The sequence below is a fragment of the Aethalodelphis obliquidens genome, unplaced genomic scaffold, assembly GCF_003676395.1.
Source record: "Aethalodelphis obliquidens isolate GAN/ISIS:26980383/991018 unplaced genomic scaffold, ASM367639v1 scaffold4, whole genome shotgun sequence".
Lineage (NCBI taxonomy): Eukaryota > Metazoa > Chordata > Mammalia > Artiodactyla > Delphinidae > Aethalodelphis > Aethalodelphis obliquidens.
The window spans coordinates 12,978,717-12,995,505 of record NW_020837948.1 but is presented as its reverse complement, the minus strand read 5'-3'; the positions used below and the strand labels follow the sequence as shown (position 1 = coordinate 12,995,505).

Sequence of the window (16,789 nt, the reverse complement as noted above, 5' to 3'; positions counted from 1 at the left end):
CATTGCGGAGCACAGCCTCCGGACACACAGGCTCAGCGGCCGTGGCTCACAGGCCCAGTCACTCCGCAGCATGTGGGATCTTCCCAGACCGGGGCACGATCCCGTGTCCCCTGCATCGGCAGGCGGACTCTCAACCACTACACCACCAGGGAAGCCCAGGAAAACACGATTTTTTAAAAAATTTCTTTTCCTGATTATAAATGTAACACAATTCCCATTGTGGAAACTTTGGAAAATATAGAAAAATATAAAGAAGACAATAACAACCATCAATAATTCTGCCGTGACTACTTTGGCAGACTTCCACCCTGGTACTTTTCCTTGTTCTCATCATTAAGTACAAGGTTGGTCCCCGCGGCACAGTTTAACAACCAAAGACTGAAAAGACCCTAAATATCCATCTTTTAGGAACTGGCCATCCTTACAACAAACAGACAACCATAAAAAAAAGATGAAGGAAGTACCTTATTGGAATAATATGAAACAATTTCTAAGACACATTAAGTAGTAAAAAAGTAGAGAACAGAACATACAGTTTGCTAACGTTTATGTTCCTAAAAGACATGTATTTGCCTGCACGTGAATAAAAGCTCTAAAAAGATACACAAGAAACCAGAAACATTCGATACTTCCATGGAAATACTATGGAGTATCCCGTGGGGAGGACAAAATCTTTTCATCCTTTACCCTTTTATTCCTTTTTAATTTTGTGATATGAATATATTACCTCTTCAAAAAAATAAAAATAATTCAAAAATAAGTAAATACAACTTTCCTATAAAATTTGGGGTTGGGGAAAGCAAACTTCATGATTTTTTTAATGCCTGCTAATAGACTACCAAAATTATTTACTCAACTTTTGTCATATGATTTGACATGTAGGCCATTTCTAATGTTTCCTATGAATAGGACAATGAACATCTTCACACATGAACCTCAGTCACATTTCAGATTATTTACTTCAATTAGATTCTGGAAACTGGTATTAAGTATTTAAGGCTCTTTGGATAGATATTTTTCCAAATTGTTCCCCAGACAGACTGGTGATCCACATTGCCAAAAGTCCCCATAAAAGAGTGTCTGTCTCACCCATGGACTTGCCAATTTAAAAAATTTTTTTTTAAAGTTCAAGCATTTTAATCTGATGTCTTCATCTGTTTTAAATTGCCTTTCTTAGTAAAGAGATTAAAGTTATTATCATATCTATGTATTACCTGAAATTCCTTTTTTGCAAACTGTTCACAGCCAGAGAAATTTTTGGAGCTCTCTGTATTAGAGTATGAAACTCTTAAAAATAAATAAAATAAAATAAAAAATCTCTTAGCTGAACTGACTTCATTGCTTACTTTCAGAAGGCAGGATGGGTCCTCCAATCATCCGAGATAAGCCAACAGCATAATCACAAATATCCACGTACTCTTGAACTTCTCCCACACCTTCCACTAAGATCTTCCCCATCTCCAAAGACACCTAAAAATACAAAAGACCAAGCCGTATTTTTCCAAGAGAATTCATACTTTAAAGATTAAATTTATGGTGGGGAAATCAAAACATATTGTTTGTTTTGTGATGCTCATAAACTTCATCAAGTGTGTTCTTATTTTTCTGAAGAATTTTAAAACCCAAGAATTGTCTTCACTTTTTCCTGTCCATCTTGTTAATCTTCCCTCTAAAGAAAAGATTTTTGAAATATATAAATTACTCTTCTTAAAAATCACAATCTTATACACAGGAGGACAAGACAGCCTTATTCCTCACTCGAAGGATTGTATATTTACTACAAAAATACTTTACCAAGCTTCCTAGTACTTGGATCTTCTCCCGCAAGGCATCACCAATCTGTCTCACTACTTCTCCTCGCTTTGGAGCAGGAATCTAAGAAAATAGTGGAATTTTAGTGTCTGATTCAAAGTGTAAGCTTGTGTCTATAACACAGTAAGTATTAGATAAATGTGCAATAAGAGAACAAAGTACAAGCACATCAAAGACAACTGTTTTGATCCCATCAAGACTGTGACATGGCAGGCCCCAAAACCCATACCACAGACCAAAAAAATATCCAGATGATACGTTCTTGGTGAGGCAAGGACTGTGCTAAGTACATAGAGATATTCAGACTGAACACAACTTTTGGGGATGGCTCCAGAAAGCTCAGAATGCCTTACATACCTGTAACCCTTTATGATTCGCAGAGGTATTTTCATATGGGTCAAACTGACTGCATGCCCAGACCCTAAATTCAGCTTACTTACAAAGCTGGTATTCCATAATCCATTCAAATAGTACCACTCACTCACCAAATACTTCTAAGCACCTACATACTATGTGACAACAGCAGTACTAGGCACCGGGGCTAAAATAAGTGAGGCACTCATGGAGCTAATAATTATTATCTAGCAGCAGTCATGGTACTAATAACAGGCGGGGGGAGGCAACAAATAATTACGAAGTGCCACAAGGGCTATAAAGACCAAGGAAATAAAGAGGGTTCTAAGACAGAGAAAACAGCAGGCTTGGAGGATAAACGGGTACATTACTTTACCTAAAAGGCCGTCAACCCAAATCTCCAAGGTGAGACTTAAGCTGAAACCTAAGGTTGGGAAAAGTCAACCATAGGAATATTCTTCCCAAGGAAAAGAAAAACGTGTAAGAGACCCATGGAAAATAAAAGCCTATCATATATGAGGGGCTGACTGAGGAGGACACTACGCCTACAGCTAGAAGGAGCTTTAAGGAGTCTGAATTTTACTCCAGGTGCAATGGGAAGTCTTTAACGGTTTTTAAGAGGCAGAATAAGATGATTCGCTTGAACTTTTCTAAGATCAGTGCCTCGATGGGTGTAGAATAAGTTGGAGGGGAAAAGAGTAGAAGCAGGGAGACCAACTAAGAACATGTTCTACTAGCCTAGGCAAAAAATACTGGTGACTGAGCCTTAAGATAGAAGCAAGGGAGACAAAAAGTGGATTCAGAATCTATTTTGGAAGTAGAATGGACAGAACACACTAATGGAACAGGTATGGGAAATGAAAGCACTAAGGATGACTCCCAGGTCTCTGGCTTGAATAGCTGGGTAGATGGAAGTAGAATTACAGGGATGAAGATAACTCAGAAGAAGCATCAGGATTTTCTTTTGGAGGTGGAGTACAGGTTGGGCCATATTAAGTTTGAGATGTGATGCATGAATGGAGACATACTTTCGCCACCTACGATGTCACCCCTTCTCTCCCTTCCAGCTCTTCCTGATTTATTCCACCTCTCCCTTGAAAGGCAACTAACAGGACCATTCCCATCCCCCCAGGCTGCTGCCAGTCCCCCCATGCCCTCCTCACAGAGAGGCCTCCCAGAGCTTGACCGTGAGCTCAGGGCTCTTCTTCGCTCTCTCTCCTTCCCAGATGTACCCCAAATGTCTTAGTATAGCTTTTCTCAAGGGTAGCTTGGTATTCTATTAACATTTAAAATGTCCCCTGCTTTGAATAGGCAGTTCTACTTCTGGAAATTGAGTATACACATAAGTGTGCAAAAGTAGAGGTACAACAGCATTTACTGCAGTGCTGTTTCCAGTAGAGAAAACAGAAACCAGCTAAATGTCCATCGGTATATGATTGGTTTATTATGGAATAGCCATAAAATGGAATGCTTGACACTCTCTAAGAAGAATAGATTTATAAGGAAAAACTTTTAAAAGCCATAAAAATAGCAAGATAAGCAAAAGTTTACTTACCATATGCATTAAGTTTGAAGGAATATAAAAGATATTAACAGTTGTAATTTCTGGGAAATGGAATCATAAGAGACTTTCATTCTCCACATTTTGTATGTGGATATTTGCCACTTTTACGATACCTGCACACTTTCAGAAACAGTAAACAAAAATTATAACATTAAATGAAGTAGCACAGATCCTTTGTATTTTCTAAGGCATGGAATGGGTTTAATAATGTTTTGATCGAATTTAGCCCACACATTTATAAACTTAGCAAATTGGTTAATTTCAACTCAGAATGGCCAACTCAGTACACATAGCTATTCTAAGCACATTTATTCTATCAGTCTTTCGACCACCACTTACTGCACACGTTCTATGTGCCAGATATTGTGCTAACCCCCGGGATACTAGGGAAACAAGTCAGCTACGATTCATGCCCCCTAGAGCCAATGGTCGAGTGAGGGTGGTAGAAACAAAACAGGAGATTACAATTTCATGTGGTAAGCACCGTGATGGAGCTAGACTGCACAACTGGACCACCTATGAGTGTTAACCTAGCATTACTTGCGGGCAAGGAGGTGGGGAGGAAGGAGGCTTTTTAAAGAAGTTTAGAGGGCTTCCCTGGTGGCGCAGTGGTTGAGAGTCTGCCTGCCGATGCAGGGGACGCGGGTTCATGCCCTGGTCCGGGAAGATCCCACATGCCGCGGAGCGGCTGGGCCCGTGAGCCATGGCCGCTGGACCTGCGCATCCAGAGCCTGTGCTCCGCAACAGGAGAGGCCACAACAGTGAGAGGCCCGTGTACCGCAAAAAAAAAAAAAAGAATAAGTTTAGAGTTGAGACCTAAGACCTAAAGCATGACTGGTGTTCACCAGCTGAAGAGGCAGAGAAAGTATGGGGGACAGGGAGCATAACATACGCAAAGGCTAAAAGACAAAAGAACACGGTGATTCTGGAAAACTATAAAGACTTCAAAGAGGTAGGAGAGGAATGTAGGGGCCACACTGCCAAGGACTATGTAAAGGATCCAAAGAGCAGTGGGGAAATCACTAGAGGGTTTTATATGGTGGGGAGAAAAATCACAGTGCTTTTAAAATACCACTCTAAATGTGGTATAGAAAATGGATTGGAGGGAGAAAAGACTCAGGCAGGAAATGAGGCCAGACAAGAGATGGTGGCTGTCTGGACCACAAAAATAGCAATAGAGAGAAATATAATTCAAAGTGTTTAAGGCTTGGTAATTGATCAAGTCTCAACCCTGGCTACATATTAGAACCACCACCCACGCTTTAAACTACATTCCATCCCAGACCACTCAAACCTGGCTTTTTTTTTTTTTTTCTTTTTCCTCCAGCTTCCAAGATGATTAGTAGGAGCAGCAAGAGATGAGAAGAAAGGCAGGATTAGGTATGAGGTGAGGGATGTGAGGCGGGAGCGGGAAACCAGGAATACAGCCATATTCCCCGTGTGGGCTTGATCAGTCCCAGCGTGACGGGGCATCAATAACCTCAGACCCTCCTGAGATGGCAAATGAGAGCCCTTGTCCCTACACACCTCACCGTGAAGTTAGATTTAGAATGAGCGTCAAAGGCAGCCATAGGAGACAACTATGACCACTGAGGAAGTACCAGCTGAGCCCTTGGGGAAGTACTACAAAGACACCCACCCATGTTAAAGAGTTACCAAGTATCTGGCATCCTTTTATTCAGCTAGAGGAGCCCCATTCACAGCTCCTGTCATCTCTGGCACCTCCTCACCAGAAATGGAGAAAATGATGACACACACAGCGGATGGAGAGAGGCAGAAACAGGTGGCATTCAGACTAAACAGCTCATGAAAGAAAGCAAGAGTGAGAAGTCCCAACCAGGTTCCCTGCGGTTAGTTTTAGTTAAGAGAAAGAAATGTTTTGATAACTACTTTTTCATATTTTCATACTTTTTTTTTTTTAAGGAAAAAGGAGACAAAGTTCCCTTTGAAAAATTCCAGGTTTAACACAAATGAACTAAACGAAACCGTGGTTTGTCCTCACAGGCAAGGCCATCCAGAAAGGTCAGGACCAAGCAGAAGTAGCCCCACATGAGTGAGCATCCAAGAGGAAAAGTGTATATACCAGGAGGGGATCAAGCTTTGGTCTGTTCTTGTTTGAGAACCAGCAGCCCTGCTGGCAGGAGTCCAGAGGCACAGTTAGGAAAGGCTCTGCTTCTTCCCTAAACTTTGGACTCAATTGCTTAACTCAAATTCTAACAAGTGGGATTCCCAACTGATTTTACCATCACCCAGGAAAGCCACCTGTTCCCACTTCGCACCCCGACTCTACTGAGAGGTCTAACAAGTAAAAGCAGAAATAGTAAGAATGTTAGGTGCAGAGGCTGGCCCAGTTGAGTAAAGGGCAGGCACCAAGTAAGAACCTGAATTCAAAAAGTAGCAACAACAACAAAGTACAGCACGATTTTAAAGAAAGAATCACAATGCCAGCTGCCACCCCCTCGGGCAAAGCCAAGACTAACCTAAAAGCCAGTTCAGGGAAAGAAAAGACCCTGAATTCACACAAATCTTTTTTCAAACAAGATTGTATTTACTGTGGGTAAAGACACACATATAATGGAAGTTTCTGGTCAAAAGTTTCACTAGCATTCAAAATAGTACATGCAAAGAGTGAATCCTAATGTGAATTATGGACTTGTTAATACTAATGTGTCCATATTGGCTCACCAATTAACACGTACCACACTAATGCAGGGTATTAATACAGGAAACTTGCAGAAGTGATGGAGAGTAAGGAACTCTACACTTACTGATCATCCTTCCGTTGAAGGGGTTCAAACCACCCCACAATGGGCCCGTCTGGCATGTTCTTTGGCATTATTTTGAGCTAAAGGCAGTCAAAGCACAGTAGACTCGGAAAAGATTTCCAACACCTCCTTAACCGCCTACAAGAACTTAGAAAGTGGACCTATACCAGGAGCCATCGCCAGAGGTAACTTTTTATATCTGACTTATCTGCATGAGGGAAAACATTTGTTACCAAACACTTGCTCTTCTCACGTTCCTGAGATTTGTCCTCCTCTTCTTTGAAGCCCCAGGGCCCCCACCCCTTTCCTTAGATCAGGATGGTATATAAGCCTCAACTGCCTAACTGCCTTTGGGTCTCATATCTTTGTGTCTCCCCCTCACACAAAATTAAAATTTGTTTTTCTCCTGTCAATCTGCTGTATGCTGATTTAATTATTAGAACAGCCAAAGAACCTAGCAGAGAATAAAAAATTTTCCTCCCCTATAGTTTCACCCTAAAACTGCTCTAAAATATAAAGTCTATTAAAAAAAAAAAAGTACAATTGTCCTTCAGTATCCACAGGAGATTGGTTCCAGGACCCCCACGGATTCCAAAACTTGCGGATGCTCAAATCCCTTACATAGAGTGGCTGAGAACAGTCAGCACTCCGTATCTGCAGATGTGAGGCCCGCAGAGGTGGAACCGGCTGACTTAAAATAATTTGACACAGCTTTGGTCACAATTCTCTAACCTGCTAAGGCGAACTTTACTCAGCACACTGCTTACTTCTGGAAGTGGTATTTTCTTTGTTGAAGGATATTTTTGATTGTATATAATGGAACTCTGAGCATAACTTAGCCAGAATTAAAGAGATGTTCTTCCTACTTTGCACAGAGGTGGTCTCTTGGCTGACAATAACCCTGCATCCAACCCAGGGCTCTCCTGGAGAGTCTGCCCTTCCCCAACTCCCCACAGCAATCACAGATTCAGGAGAAAAACAAAAAACCACTGAGGCTCAGCAGTCACAAACCCAGCAGCACATGGTTCTAGAAATCAAGCTCACGGGTACGGAGGTTTGCCCCTATCTGCAAGCACTTTAAATGATTAATTCATTTAACCCTCACAATAACTCAAGAGGTAAGCACACCTGGTCTCCCCTTTTTACAAGACAAAGCACACTAAGGTGAAGTAAAATACCCAGGGGCAGAGCTGGGTTAACCGACCGGATATTCCTGCTGCTTCGGGCCTTCAGCTGAAGACCAAAAGGGATATTCAGGGTGGGGGAGGTGAGGGAGGCCTGAGAGATCCAGACTAGGCCAGTTCTTTACTCTCCCCTCCTCCAGACCTAGGCCCTTATCTAGTGATAGCTCACTGTGGCCCGGCCCAGCTCCAGTCAAAATCCCTACACCAGCTCACAGAACTCCTGGTGGAGACAGACAAAGAAGGCAGAACCGGCCTCAAAGCCTCATCAGACTGTTGAGGAACTGGAGCCTAGGCCCGGTAAGAGGGGACACTGCCACCACTGCCATTTGAGCCAGGAATGTCGACCTATTGCTAAGATACCCTCACTCCCGAAAAAACTGGCAGGGAGAAGGAGCATACAGGTATTTTTAGGATAGATATTCCTTTCTCTTTGCTTAATTATAAATTCAAGTAACTTCAGTTGGAGAGTAAAGTGTTCATAGATCAAATTTGTGCTACATTAGTAGAGTTCTATTCCCTTTAAAATCACCAAATTACTGAAGGCAGAGGAGATAGTTGCAGCCCCCAGGGGCTCCTGTTTCAGCAAGGGGGCACTGGCCTGCTCATCAGATGTCTCTTATCTCACCGTCATTACAGTAGGTAATCGTGCCATGGCCTCCATACTTACATCCGCCCAGATTCTCCATGCTTCTCTTGCTTTCTTTACAGTTTCTTCATAGTCAGCCATGCTGGCCTAAATAAAGATTTGGAGGGAGACAAAGGGTAAAGGAAAGGGCAGTGATGATCTTCTAAGAACACAGATTTTTGGAAAAGAATTGTAAAATCTCTGGTTGACCCTAAGATTTGTGGTTTAAAATGATTTTCACAGCCTACACTTCCAAAAACTTGCTGGAATTCAGTAAGTCAGAATCTGTGCTTTTTAAAACCTTGCTTCTCAAAGCAAGGTCCAGGAGCCTCATCTGTGAGCAATACCTGACGTGTATTAGAAATTCAGAACCTCAGGCTCCAACCCAGATTCAAGAGGTCAAAACATTCATTCTAACAAAAGTACCCAGGTGATCCAGAAGCATGGCCTTCAATGGACCCCCTCCCGAGTCCTCTCTAGGGTTCACCTTTTCTGGGGCACACACACCCCCATCGACAGTCTCCCTCAGATATTCTTAAATGTTACATTAAAAAGAAACGTTATTCTTTGACTTTGAAAAGTTGTATTGCTCGTCGTCACTGGCACAAACTCCCAGTGGGCATTCTGCATTTAAAAAAAAAACAAACCCACTTACCTGTCGGACTCTCGCTATCGGCTCATTGTTAGCAGGACAATAGGTGGTGATAACCTTAAAACAAAAAGACGACCACCATAAATAGAAAATGTAATCCCAAACTGGGGGAGCAGATCAAATGGGGGAAGAAAAAAAGGGGAAAAAAGAGGCTAAGACACAATATTCAAATTCAGAACCTTTACACTAACTTGTTACAAATAAGCGACTCTACAGAGCTTTCATTTCTGACCTGAACATTCAGAACAACCTTTTCTGCAAAACCCACCTTCACCATTCTAAATACTAGGTATTTAAACAAAAGCCTAAATGTAATCCATTATTTTGCCTCTATTTCCATTAACAACAGAGCAAAGTTACAAGTTTAACTTATTCCCTCTCTCCCTTACTCTGCCCACCCTCTGGTAAGGGGTGAAATGGCCAAAGCTAGACAACCATGGGAAAGGCCTGTGTCCACACAAACTGGAGAGGTCAATTATAAAGAAAGAACCCAGGTGTAGCTTTAAAAAAGGCTTTCAGGAGAGGGTATTTATCCATGAATCTAATGATTGGATACCACAGGAAAAACAGGCTGAAACCACCAATGGGGGAGGGGGGATTTGGGGAACAATTAAAACCGCCTGCATCTCCTACAGTCACAGATAACTAAAAGATGTGTTTCCTCTAACAAAGCAGGTTCATTCAACAAACTATCAGAATGTTACATAACATTTTCTTATAAAAGCCTTCTTCTGTATGCAGCTCTCAAAAAAATCTAGGTGATAATAACCTAACCTTTCCATACTACTCTATAAAACATTTTATTGAACATTAACTGGGTGTCAAGCACGGTGTCAGGCTCTGGAAATAGAGAAACGCTGAAAACCCAGCCCTCAAGGAAGCTCAGAGCCCAATGAAAACATGATAGGATTTCAGCAAGTCCGAGCTTGCATTCCAAAGGATTTCAGAAAAGACAAGACAAAACTATACTGTAAAACAGTACCTGTGGCGCACCTCACATGTGAGGAGCCACAGTCAAGCACAAAATTCCGATAATTTCCACCGCTAAGCGTGTGGCAGTTCTCACTAGAGTGCCGAACTCTGCCGGCACGGTTTCAAGTATGCGGGGGAACTTCAACCCCAACCAGCTCCAAAATGAACTCGATTCTCCATAACACACGGGACCTAAAATCTAACGGTATTTTTAAGACATTCTACGTGAGGAAACTTTTACTGTGGACTTCAAAACTTCCCACCCAGTACAACCGCCGACGGCGTCCGTGGGGACTCGAGCTGGGCAGTGCGTGTCCGGCCTCCCGGGGCGAAGTGAGGCCGCAGAGATTGCCCGGGACACCCGCATACCTCTCCCCGGCCTCCCCAGCTTCCATTATACACGCCCTCGTTGTCCTCGCGGAGCCCCAGCTCCTTCAGCCAAGCATACTGGGGCTGATTGATGAGCAGAGTGGACATGAAGGCGGCAGGCCTGTTCAAAGGTCCCGTGAGCTTGCTCTTCCTTGGAACGTACACGCAGAGCAGACGGGGAACTCGCCACATACTGAACCAGGGAGGCGCACTGCGCCTGCGTTCGGAGGAGCAGCTGAAATAGGGCCCCGCCCCCCACCCGGAGGAACCCATTGGGCAGGTCCGGTCCCGCCCACAGGGTCCGCCCCCTCCCTCGGCGTCTCCCTGCCTATTTGGATCTTCCGCAAGAGCCCGGAGCTGTAACCTGGAGCTTAACACCGGCCTGAAACAGTGGGGCTGGGAGGAAGTGAACGGGCTACTGCCATCTGGTGAAAGAGACTGGGAACAGCGGCAGCAGCTAGAATTTTTTTTCAGCAAAATATTGGCTCTACAATACAGTAGGTTAGAGCAGGCCTTGTCAGACTGAAATGTGCGAGTAATCACCTGGCCATCGTGTTAAATGAACATTTTGATCTGGTGGGTCCAGACTGGGGTCTGAGAGTCGGTATTTCTTTTTTTTTTCCTGCTGTATTTTTTTAATCTTTATTGGAGTATAATTGCTTTACAATAGTGTGTTAGTTTCTGCTTTATAACAAACTGAATCAGCTATACATATACATATATCCCCATGCACCGAGCTGATCTCCCTGTGCTATGCGGCTGCATCCCACTAGCTATCTGTTTTACATTTGGTAGTGTATACATGTCCATGCCACTCTCTCACTTCGTCCCAGCATACCTTTCCCCCTTCCCATGTCCTCAAGTCCATTCTCTAGTCTGTGTCTTTATTCCTGTCCTGCCCCTAAGTTCTTCAGAACCTTTTTTTTTTTTTAGATTCCATATATATGTGTTAGCATACGGTATTTTTTTTTCTCTTTCTGACTTACTTCACTCTGTATGACAGACCCTAGGTCCATCCGCCTCACTACAAATAACTCGATTTCATTTCTTTTTATGGATGAGTAATATTCCATTGTATATATGTGCCACATCTTCTTTTTTTTTGTGGTATGCGGGCTTCCCACTGTTGTGGCCTCTCCCGTTGCAGAGCACAGGCTCCAGACGCGCAGGCTCAGTGGCCATGGCTTACGGGCCCAGCTGCTCCGCGGCATGTGAGATCTTCCCGGACCAGGGCACGAACCCGTGTCTCCTACATCGGCAGGCAGACTCTCAACCACTGCGCCACCAGGGAAGCCCCACATCTTCTTTATCCATTCACCTGTCCATGGGCATTTAGGTTGTTTCCATGTCCTGGCTATTGTAAATAGAGCTACAATGAACATTGTGGTACATGACTCTTTTTGAATTACGGTTTTCTCAGGGTATATGCCCAGTAGTGGGATTGCTGAGTCGTATGATAGTTCTATTTTTAGTTTTTGAAGGAACCTCCATACTGTTCTCCATAGTGGCTGTATCAATTTACATTCGCACCAACAGTGCAAGAGGGTTCTCTTTTTTCCATACCCTCTCCAGCATTTATTGTTTGTAAATTTTTGATGATGGCCATTCTGACTGGTGTGAGGTGATAACTCATTGTAGTTTTGACTTGCATTGCTCTAATGATTAGTGATGTTGAGCATTCTTTCATGTGTTTGTTGGCAATCTGTATATCTTCTTTAGAGAAATGTCTATTTAGGTCTTCTGCCCATGTTTGGATTGGGTTGTTTATTTTTTTGATATTGAGCTGCATGAGCTGCTTATATATTTTGGAGGTTAATCCTTTGTCAGTTGCTTCATTTGCAAATATTTTCTCCCATTCTGAGGGTTGTCTTTTTGTCTTGTTCATGGTTTCCTTTGCTGTGCAAAAGCTTTTAAGTTTCGACGTGACCAGATTGGGTGGGGCGTTGGAGTTGAGATCTCAGTGTCCTTTATACCTACTTCCTTTTTGTCCCTTTCCGGCGTTCAAGATGTCGAAGTGAGGACGTGGTGGGTCCTCTGGTGCGAAATTCCGGATTTCCTTGGGTCTTCCAGTTGGAGCCATGATCAACTGTGCTGACAACACAGGAGCCAAAAATCTGTATATCATCTCTGTGAAGGGGATCAAGGGACGACTGAATAGACTTCCTGCTGTTGGTGTGGGTAACATGGTGATGGCCACAGTCAAGAAAGGCAAACCAGAGCTCAGAAAGAAGGTACATCCAGCAGTGGTAATTCGACAACGAAAGTCATACCAGAGAATAGATGGTGTGTTTCTTTATTTTGAAGATAACGCAGGGGTCATAGTAAACAATAAAGGCGAGATGAAATGTTCTGCCATCACAGGACCAGTTGCAAAGGAATGTGCAGACTTGTGGCCCAGGATTGAGTCCAATGCTGACAGCATTGCATGACTCTTCGGTGTATTTGTAAAAGAAAAAAATGATAATAAAAATTATTTTCTCCAAAAAAAAAAAAAAGCTTTTAAGTTTCATTAGGTCCCATTTGTTTATTTTTATTTCAATTTCTCTAGGAGGTGGGTCAGGAAGGATTCTGCTGTGAATCTCAACCACCGTAGTGCTCTCAACCACTGCGCCACCAGGGAAGCCCCCTCCCTGCTGTGATTTATGTCATAGAGTGTTCTGCCTATGTTTTCCTCTAAGAGTTTTATAGTGTCGGGCCTTACATTAAGGTCTTTAATCCATTTGGAGTTTATTTTTGTGTATGGTGTTAGGAAGTGTTCTAATTTAATTCTTTTTTTTTTTTAAGGGAATTCCTTTTATTTTTATTATTTATTTTTGGCTGTGTTGGGTCTTTGTTTCTGTGCAAGGGCTTTCTCTAGTTGCAGCAAGTGGGGGCCACTCTTCATCACGGTGCGTGGGCCTCTCACTATCGCGGCCTCTCTTGTTGCGGAGCACAGGCTCCAGATGCGCAGGCTCAGTAGTTGTGGCTCACGGGCCTAGTTGCTCCGTGGCATGTGGGATCTTCCCAGACCAGGGCTTGAACCCGTGTGCCCTGCATTGGCAGGCAGATTCTCAACCACTGCACCACCAGGGTAGCCCCTAATTTCATTCTTTTACATGTAGCTTTCCAGTTTTCCTAGCACCACTTATTGAAGAGGATGTCTTTTCTCCACTGTATATTCTTGCCTCCTTTATAAAAAATAAGGTGACCATATGTGTGTGGGTTTATCTCTGGGCTTTCTATCCTGTTCCATTGATCTACATTTCTGTTTGCGTACCAGTACCACACTGTCTCGATTACTGTAGCTTTGTAGTATAGTCTGACGTCTGGGAGCCTGATTCCTCCAGCTCCATTTTTCTTCCTCAAGATTGCTTTAGCTGGGCTTCCCTGGTGGCGCAGTGGTTGAGAGTCTGCCTGCTGATGCAGGGGACATGGGTTTGTGCCCTGGTCCAGGAGGATCCCACATGCCGCGGAGCGGCTAGGCCCGTGAGCCATGGCTGCTGAGCCTGCACGCGTCCGGAGCCTGTGCTCCACAACGGGAGAGGCTACAACAGTGAGAGGCCCGCGTACCGCAAAAAACAAAAAAAATTGCTTTGGCTATTTGGGGTCTTTGTGTTTCCAAACAAATTGTGAAATTTTTTTGCTCTAGCTCTGTGAAAAATGCCATTGGTAGTTTGATAGGGATTGCATTGAATCTGTAGATTGCTTTGGGTACTTTAGTCATTTTCACAATGTTGATTCTTCCAATCCAAGAACATCTGTTTGTATCATCTTTAATTTCTTCCGTCAGTGTCTTATAGTTTTCTGCATACAGGTCTTTTGTCTCCTTTGGTAGGTTTATTCCCAGGTATTTTATTCTTTTTGTTGCAATGGTAAATGGGAGAGTTTCCTTAATTTCTCTTTCAGATTTTTCATCATTAGTGTATAGGAATGCAAGAGATTTCTGTGCATTAATTTTGTATCCTGCTACTTTACCAAATTCATTGATTAGCTCTAGTAGTTTTCTGGTAGCAGCTTTAGGATTCTCTATGTATAGTATCATGTCATCTGCAAACAGTGACAGCTTTACTTCTTTTCTGATTTGGATTCATTTCTTTTTCTTCTCTGATTGCTGTGGCTAAAACTTCCAGAAGTATGTTGAATAATAGTGGTGAGAGTGGGCAACTTTTTCTTCTTCCTGATCTTAGTGGAAATGGTTTCAGTTTTTCACCATTGAGAACGATGTTGGCTGTGGGTTTGTCATATATCGCCTTTATTATGTTGAGGTAAGTTGAGAGTCGGTATTTCTAACCAGTTCCCAAAGTGATGGTGACTGCTGTTTCCTGGAGTAGCCAAAGGAGGAGGGTTTTGGTGGAGGAGAGAGGATTTTTTGTTTTCGCCACTTTGTTAAATTATAAATTAGAGTTTTCTAAAGAATGAAAAATATTAAATTGTGGCATTTCCCTTTAAATATCCTGCCTGGGCATATTCTTGCTTTTGAAGAACAAAGACAGTTTTGATCAATTTCCTTTATTCTCCATTTCTTCTATCTTCCTGCAACTTTTTTTTGGGGGGGGGGTTACTTTTTTTTTTTTTAACAGCAGGTTCTTATTAGCTATCCATTTTATATATATTAGTGTATATATGTCAATCCCAATCTCCCAATTCATCCCACCTCTTCCTGCAATATTCTTTCCACCCCAACCCCACCCCTCCACCATCCCATCTTCCATCTAATTCCACAATAACTGGGCTTACTCTATATAAGGGAAATAGCACCATCTCAGTCAGCATGATTTAGGCATGAGTTAAAAATATACACACACTCTCAAATCAATTGAATTAATAAGGTGTCTCAGTGATTCCAAGTGGACTTGCCTTGTGGCCTTCCACACTGCAACCAGACAGTCATTGTATGTTTCTATACAAAGCCTGTGTTTTCCTCTCAGTGTCTTTGCCCTTGCTGTTCTCTCTACCTGTAAAACCCTTCCTTCCATCCCTGCATTCATGCTTGAGCTTTATCTGTTCCATCCTTATGACACAAATGATTTCAACAAACCATGTTGAAATCGGCATGTATCAAGCACCTATCAGAAACTGTAGTTAAGTGCTGGAGATACCTGAATGATGCTTCCATTTGAAAATGTTATATTTTTCCCCATTAAGGCAAGGACCATCTCTGACTCATCCTTGCATGGCTCCACAATTCCCAGCATCCTACCAGGCTCACATACATTTACATCAACGAAAAAATGAAACTATAAACACACCTCTGTGGTACAAAGCAAGGATACCCTGTCCAGCACTGGTAACCTCTATCAACAACCCAGCTACTGTTTTCCATCCACCCCTAGGACTGAAGAACTAATTTCCTTCATTTTAATTCCCAAACATTTTAATGGAGAATTTAATTCTCCTCACTTTCTGGGCTGCCAGTAAGATTCTTTGTACACGTATCCTAACACCACATCCTTCCATTCTCTTCCCCTCCATTTGATTCAAAAAATGAAAAGGCATTTACAGATGCACTAAATTTTAGAAGCAACACATAAATGCTCTCAAGGAATGTTAACTTCCTTCTCTTCACTAAGAAGAGAGGTTCATGGCTGTCTCTCTAAACCAGTTCTGGGATGATAGACACCAGCAACTGCCTATATGGAAAATAGGGATTGCATCTCTCTTCTACCTTCTTTTTTCAAAACTCACTTAGCCTGCCAATAAGAGGTCAGGAAAAATCACCATCGATGAATTTTGATGGGGCAAAGCACGAAGAGATAGAATTAAATGAATCATATGAAAGCATATTTCCTACTTGAAAAAGAATTAAATGGATCGTACATGAAAGTATATGTAAAAACTGCAAAGCCCTATAGAAATTTAAATGTACTGACTAAACTCAGGACACCTTGATCCAATTCTCTATGAAAAGTGGAGAAGTTAGCAAATGGCCAATTCTGCTTTTCAAATGACTTATCAAAGGCATCATAGGGTGGTTATAACAAAGACTTTGGAGTCACAGCATAAGTACAAATGACCTGTGCTTGGGAAGTCTTCATGAATACTAGCTGTCTTTGTTCTTCAACAATAGCTGGCCAGAAGGCGGAGGGATTTGATCTGATAATGCATGCTTGCCCCAAGGCAGCAGTAAAGTGGAGAAATCACATAAAATTTCATTATTGTAAACTCAGAATCTGATTTAACAGAGCATGAGTGAATGACACTAACTATTGCTCTGGGCAGGCTCATATTAATCAAGCTAACCAAAAAATGATGCTGCAACTAAAATGCTGGCTTATTACTTGATGGGGAAAATTATTCTCAGAAAGGACCAACCATTCACATCCTCTAATCACTGCATTCTCTCCCAGGGTATATACTACCTATCTAGTGGTTTAGGAGCCCAGAATTTAGAAGAAGAAGAGTTATTGATTAGCAGTATATGATTCCTGCATTCAATGGCATCAGGCTAAGATAGTCTCCCCAATGTCCAAATTAAACTGTAGATTCAATGCAATCCCAACCAAGATGCCAGAA

General features: G+C 42.4%; 1 protein-coding gene and 1 pseudogene across 2 annotated transcripts in view; one reads left to right on the top strand and one right to left on the bottom strand.

The window, feature by feature from the left end:
- The window catches only part of ALDH7A1 (aldehyde dehydrogenase 7 family member A1), a 39,181-nt gene extending 28,679 nt beyond the window's left edge, over positions 1–10,502 (bottom strand). For both annotated transcript variants that reach the window (XR_003431160.1, XM_027098958.1), the window contains exons 1-5: positions 10,298–10,502; positions 8,960–9,013; positions 8,347–8,412; positions 1,795–1,875; positions 1,347–1,470 (exon numbers count right to left, since the gene is read on the bottom strand). Coding sequence is in view for 1 of the 2 variants with exons in the window: in XM_027098958.1 (XP_026954759.1) it covers positions 1,347–1,470; positions 1,795–1,875; positions 8,347–8,412; positions 8,960–9,013; positions 10,298–10,489 (517 nt within the window). In the remaining variant the exon portion in view is untranslated. The remainder of the gene's footprint in view (positions 1–1,346; positions 1,471–1,794; positions 1,876–8,346; positions 8,413–8,959; positions 9,014–10,297) is intronic.
- A 1,786-nt stretch (positions 10,503–12,288) lies between these two features.
- Positions 12,289–12,792, top strand: LOC113615926 (60S ribosomal protein L23-like; annotated as a pseudogene).
- The last annotated feature ends 3,997 nt before the right edge of the window (positions 12,793–16,789 follow it).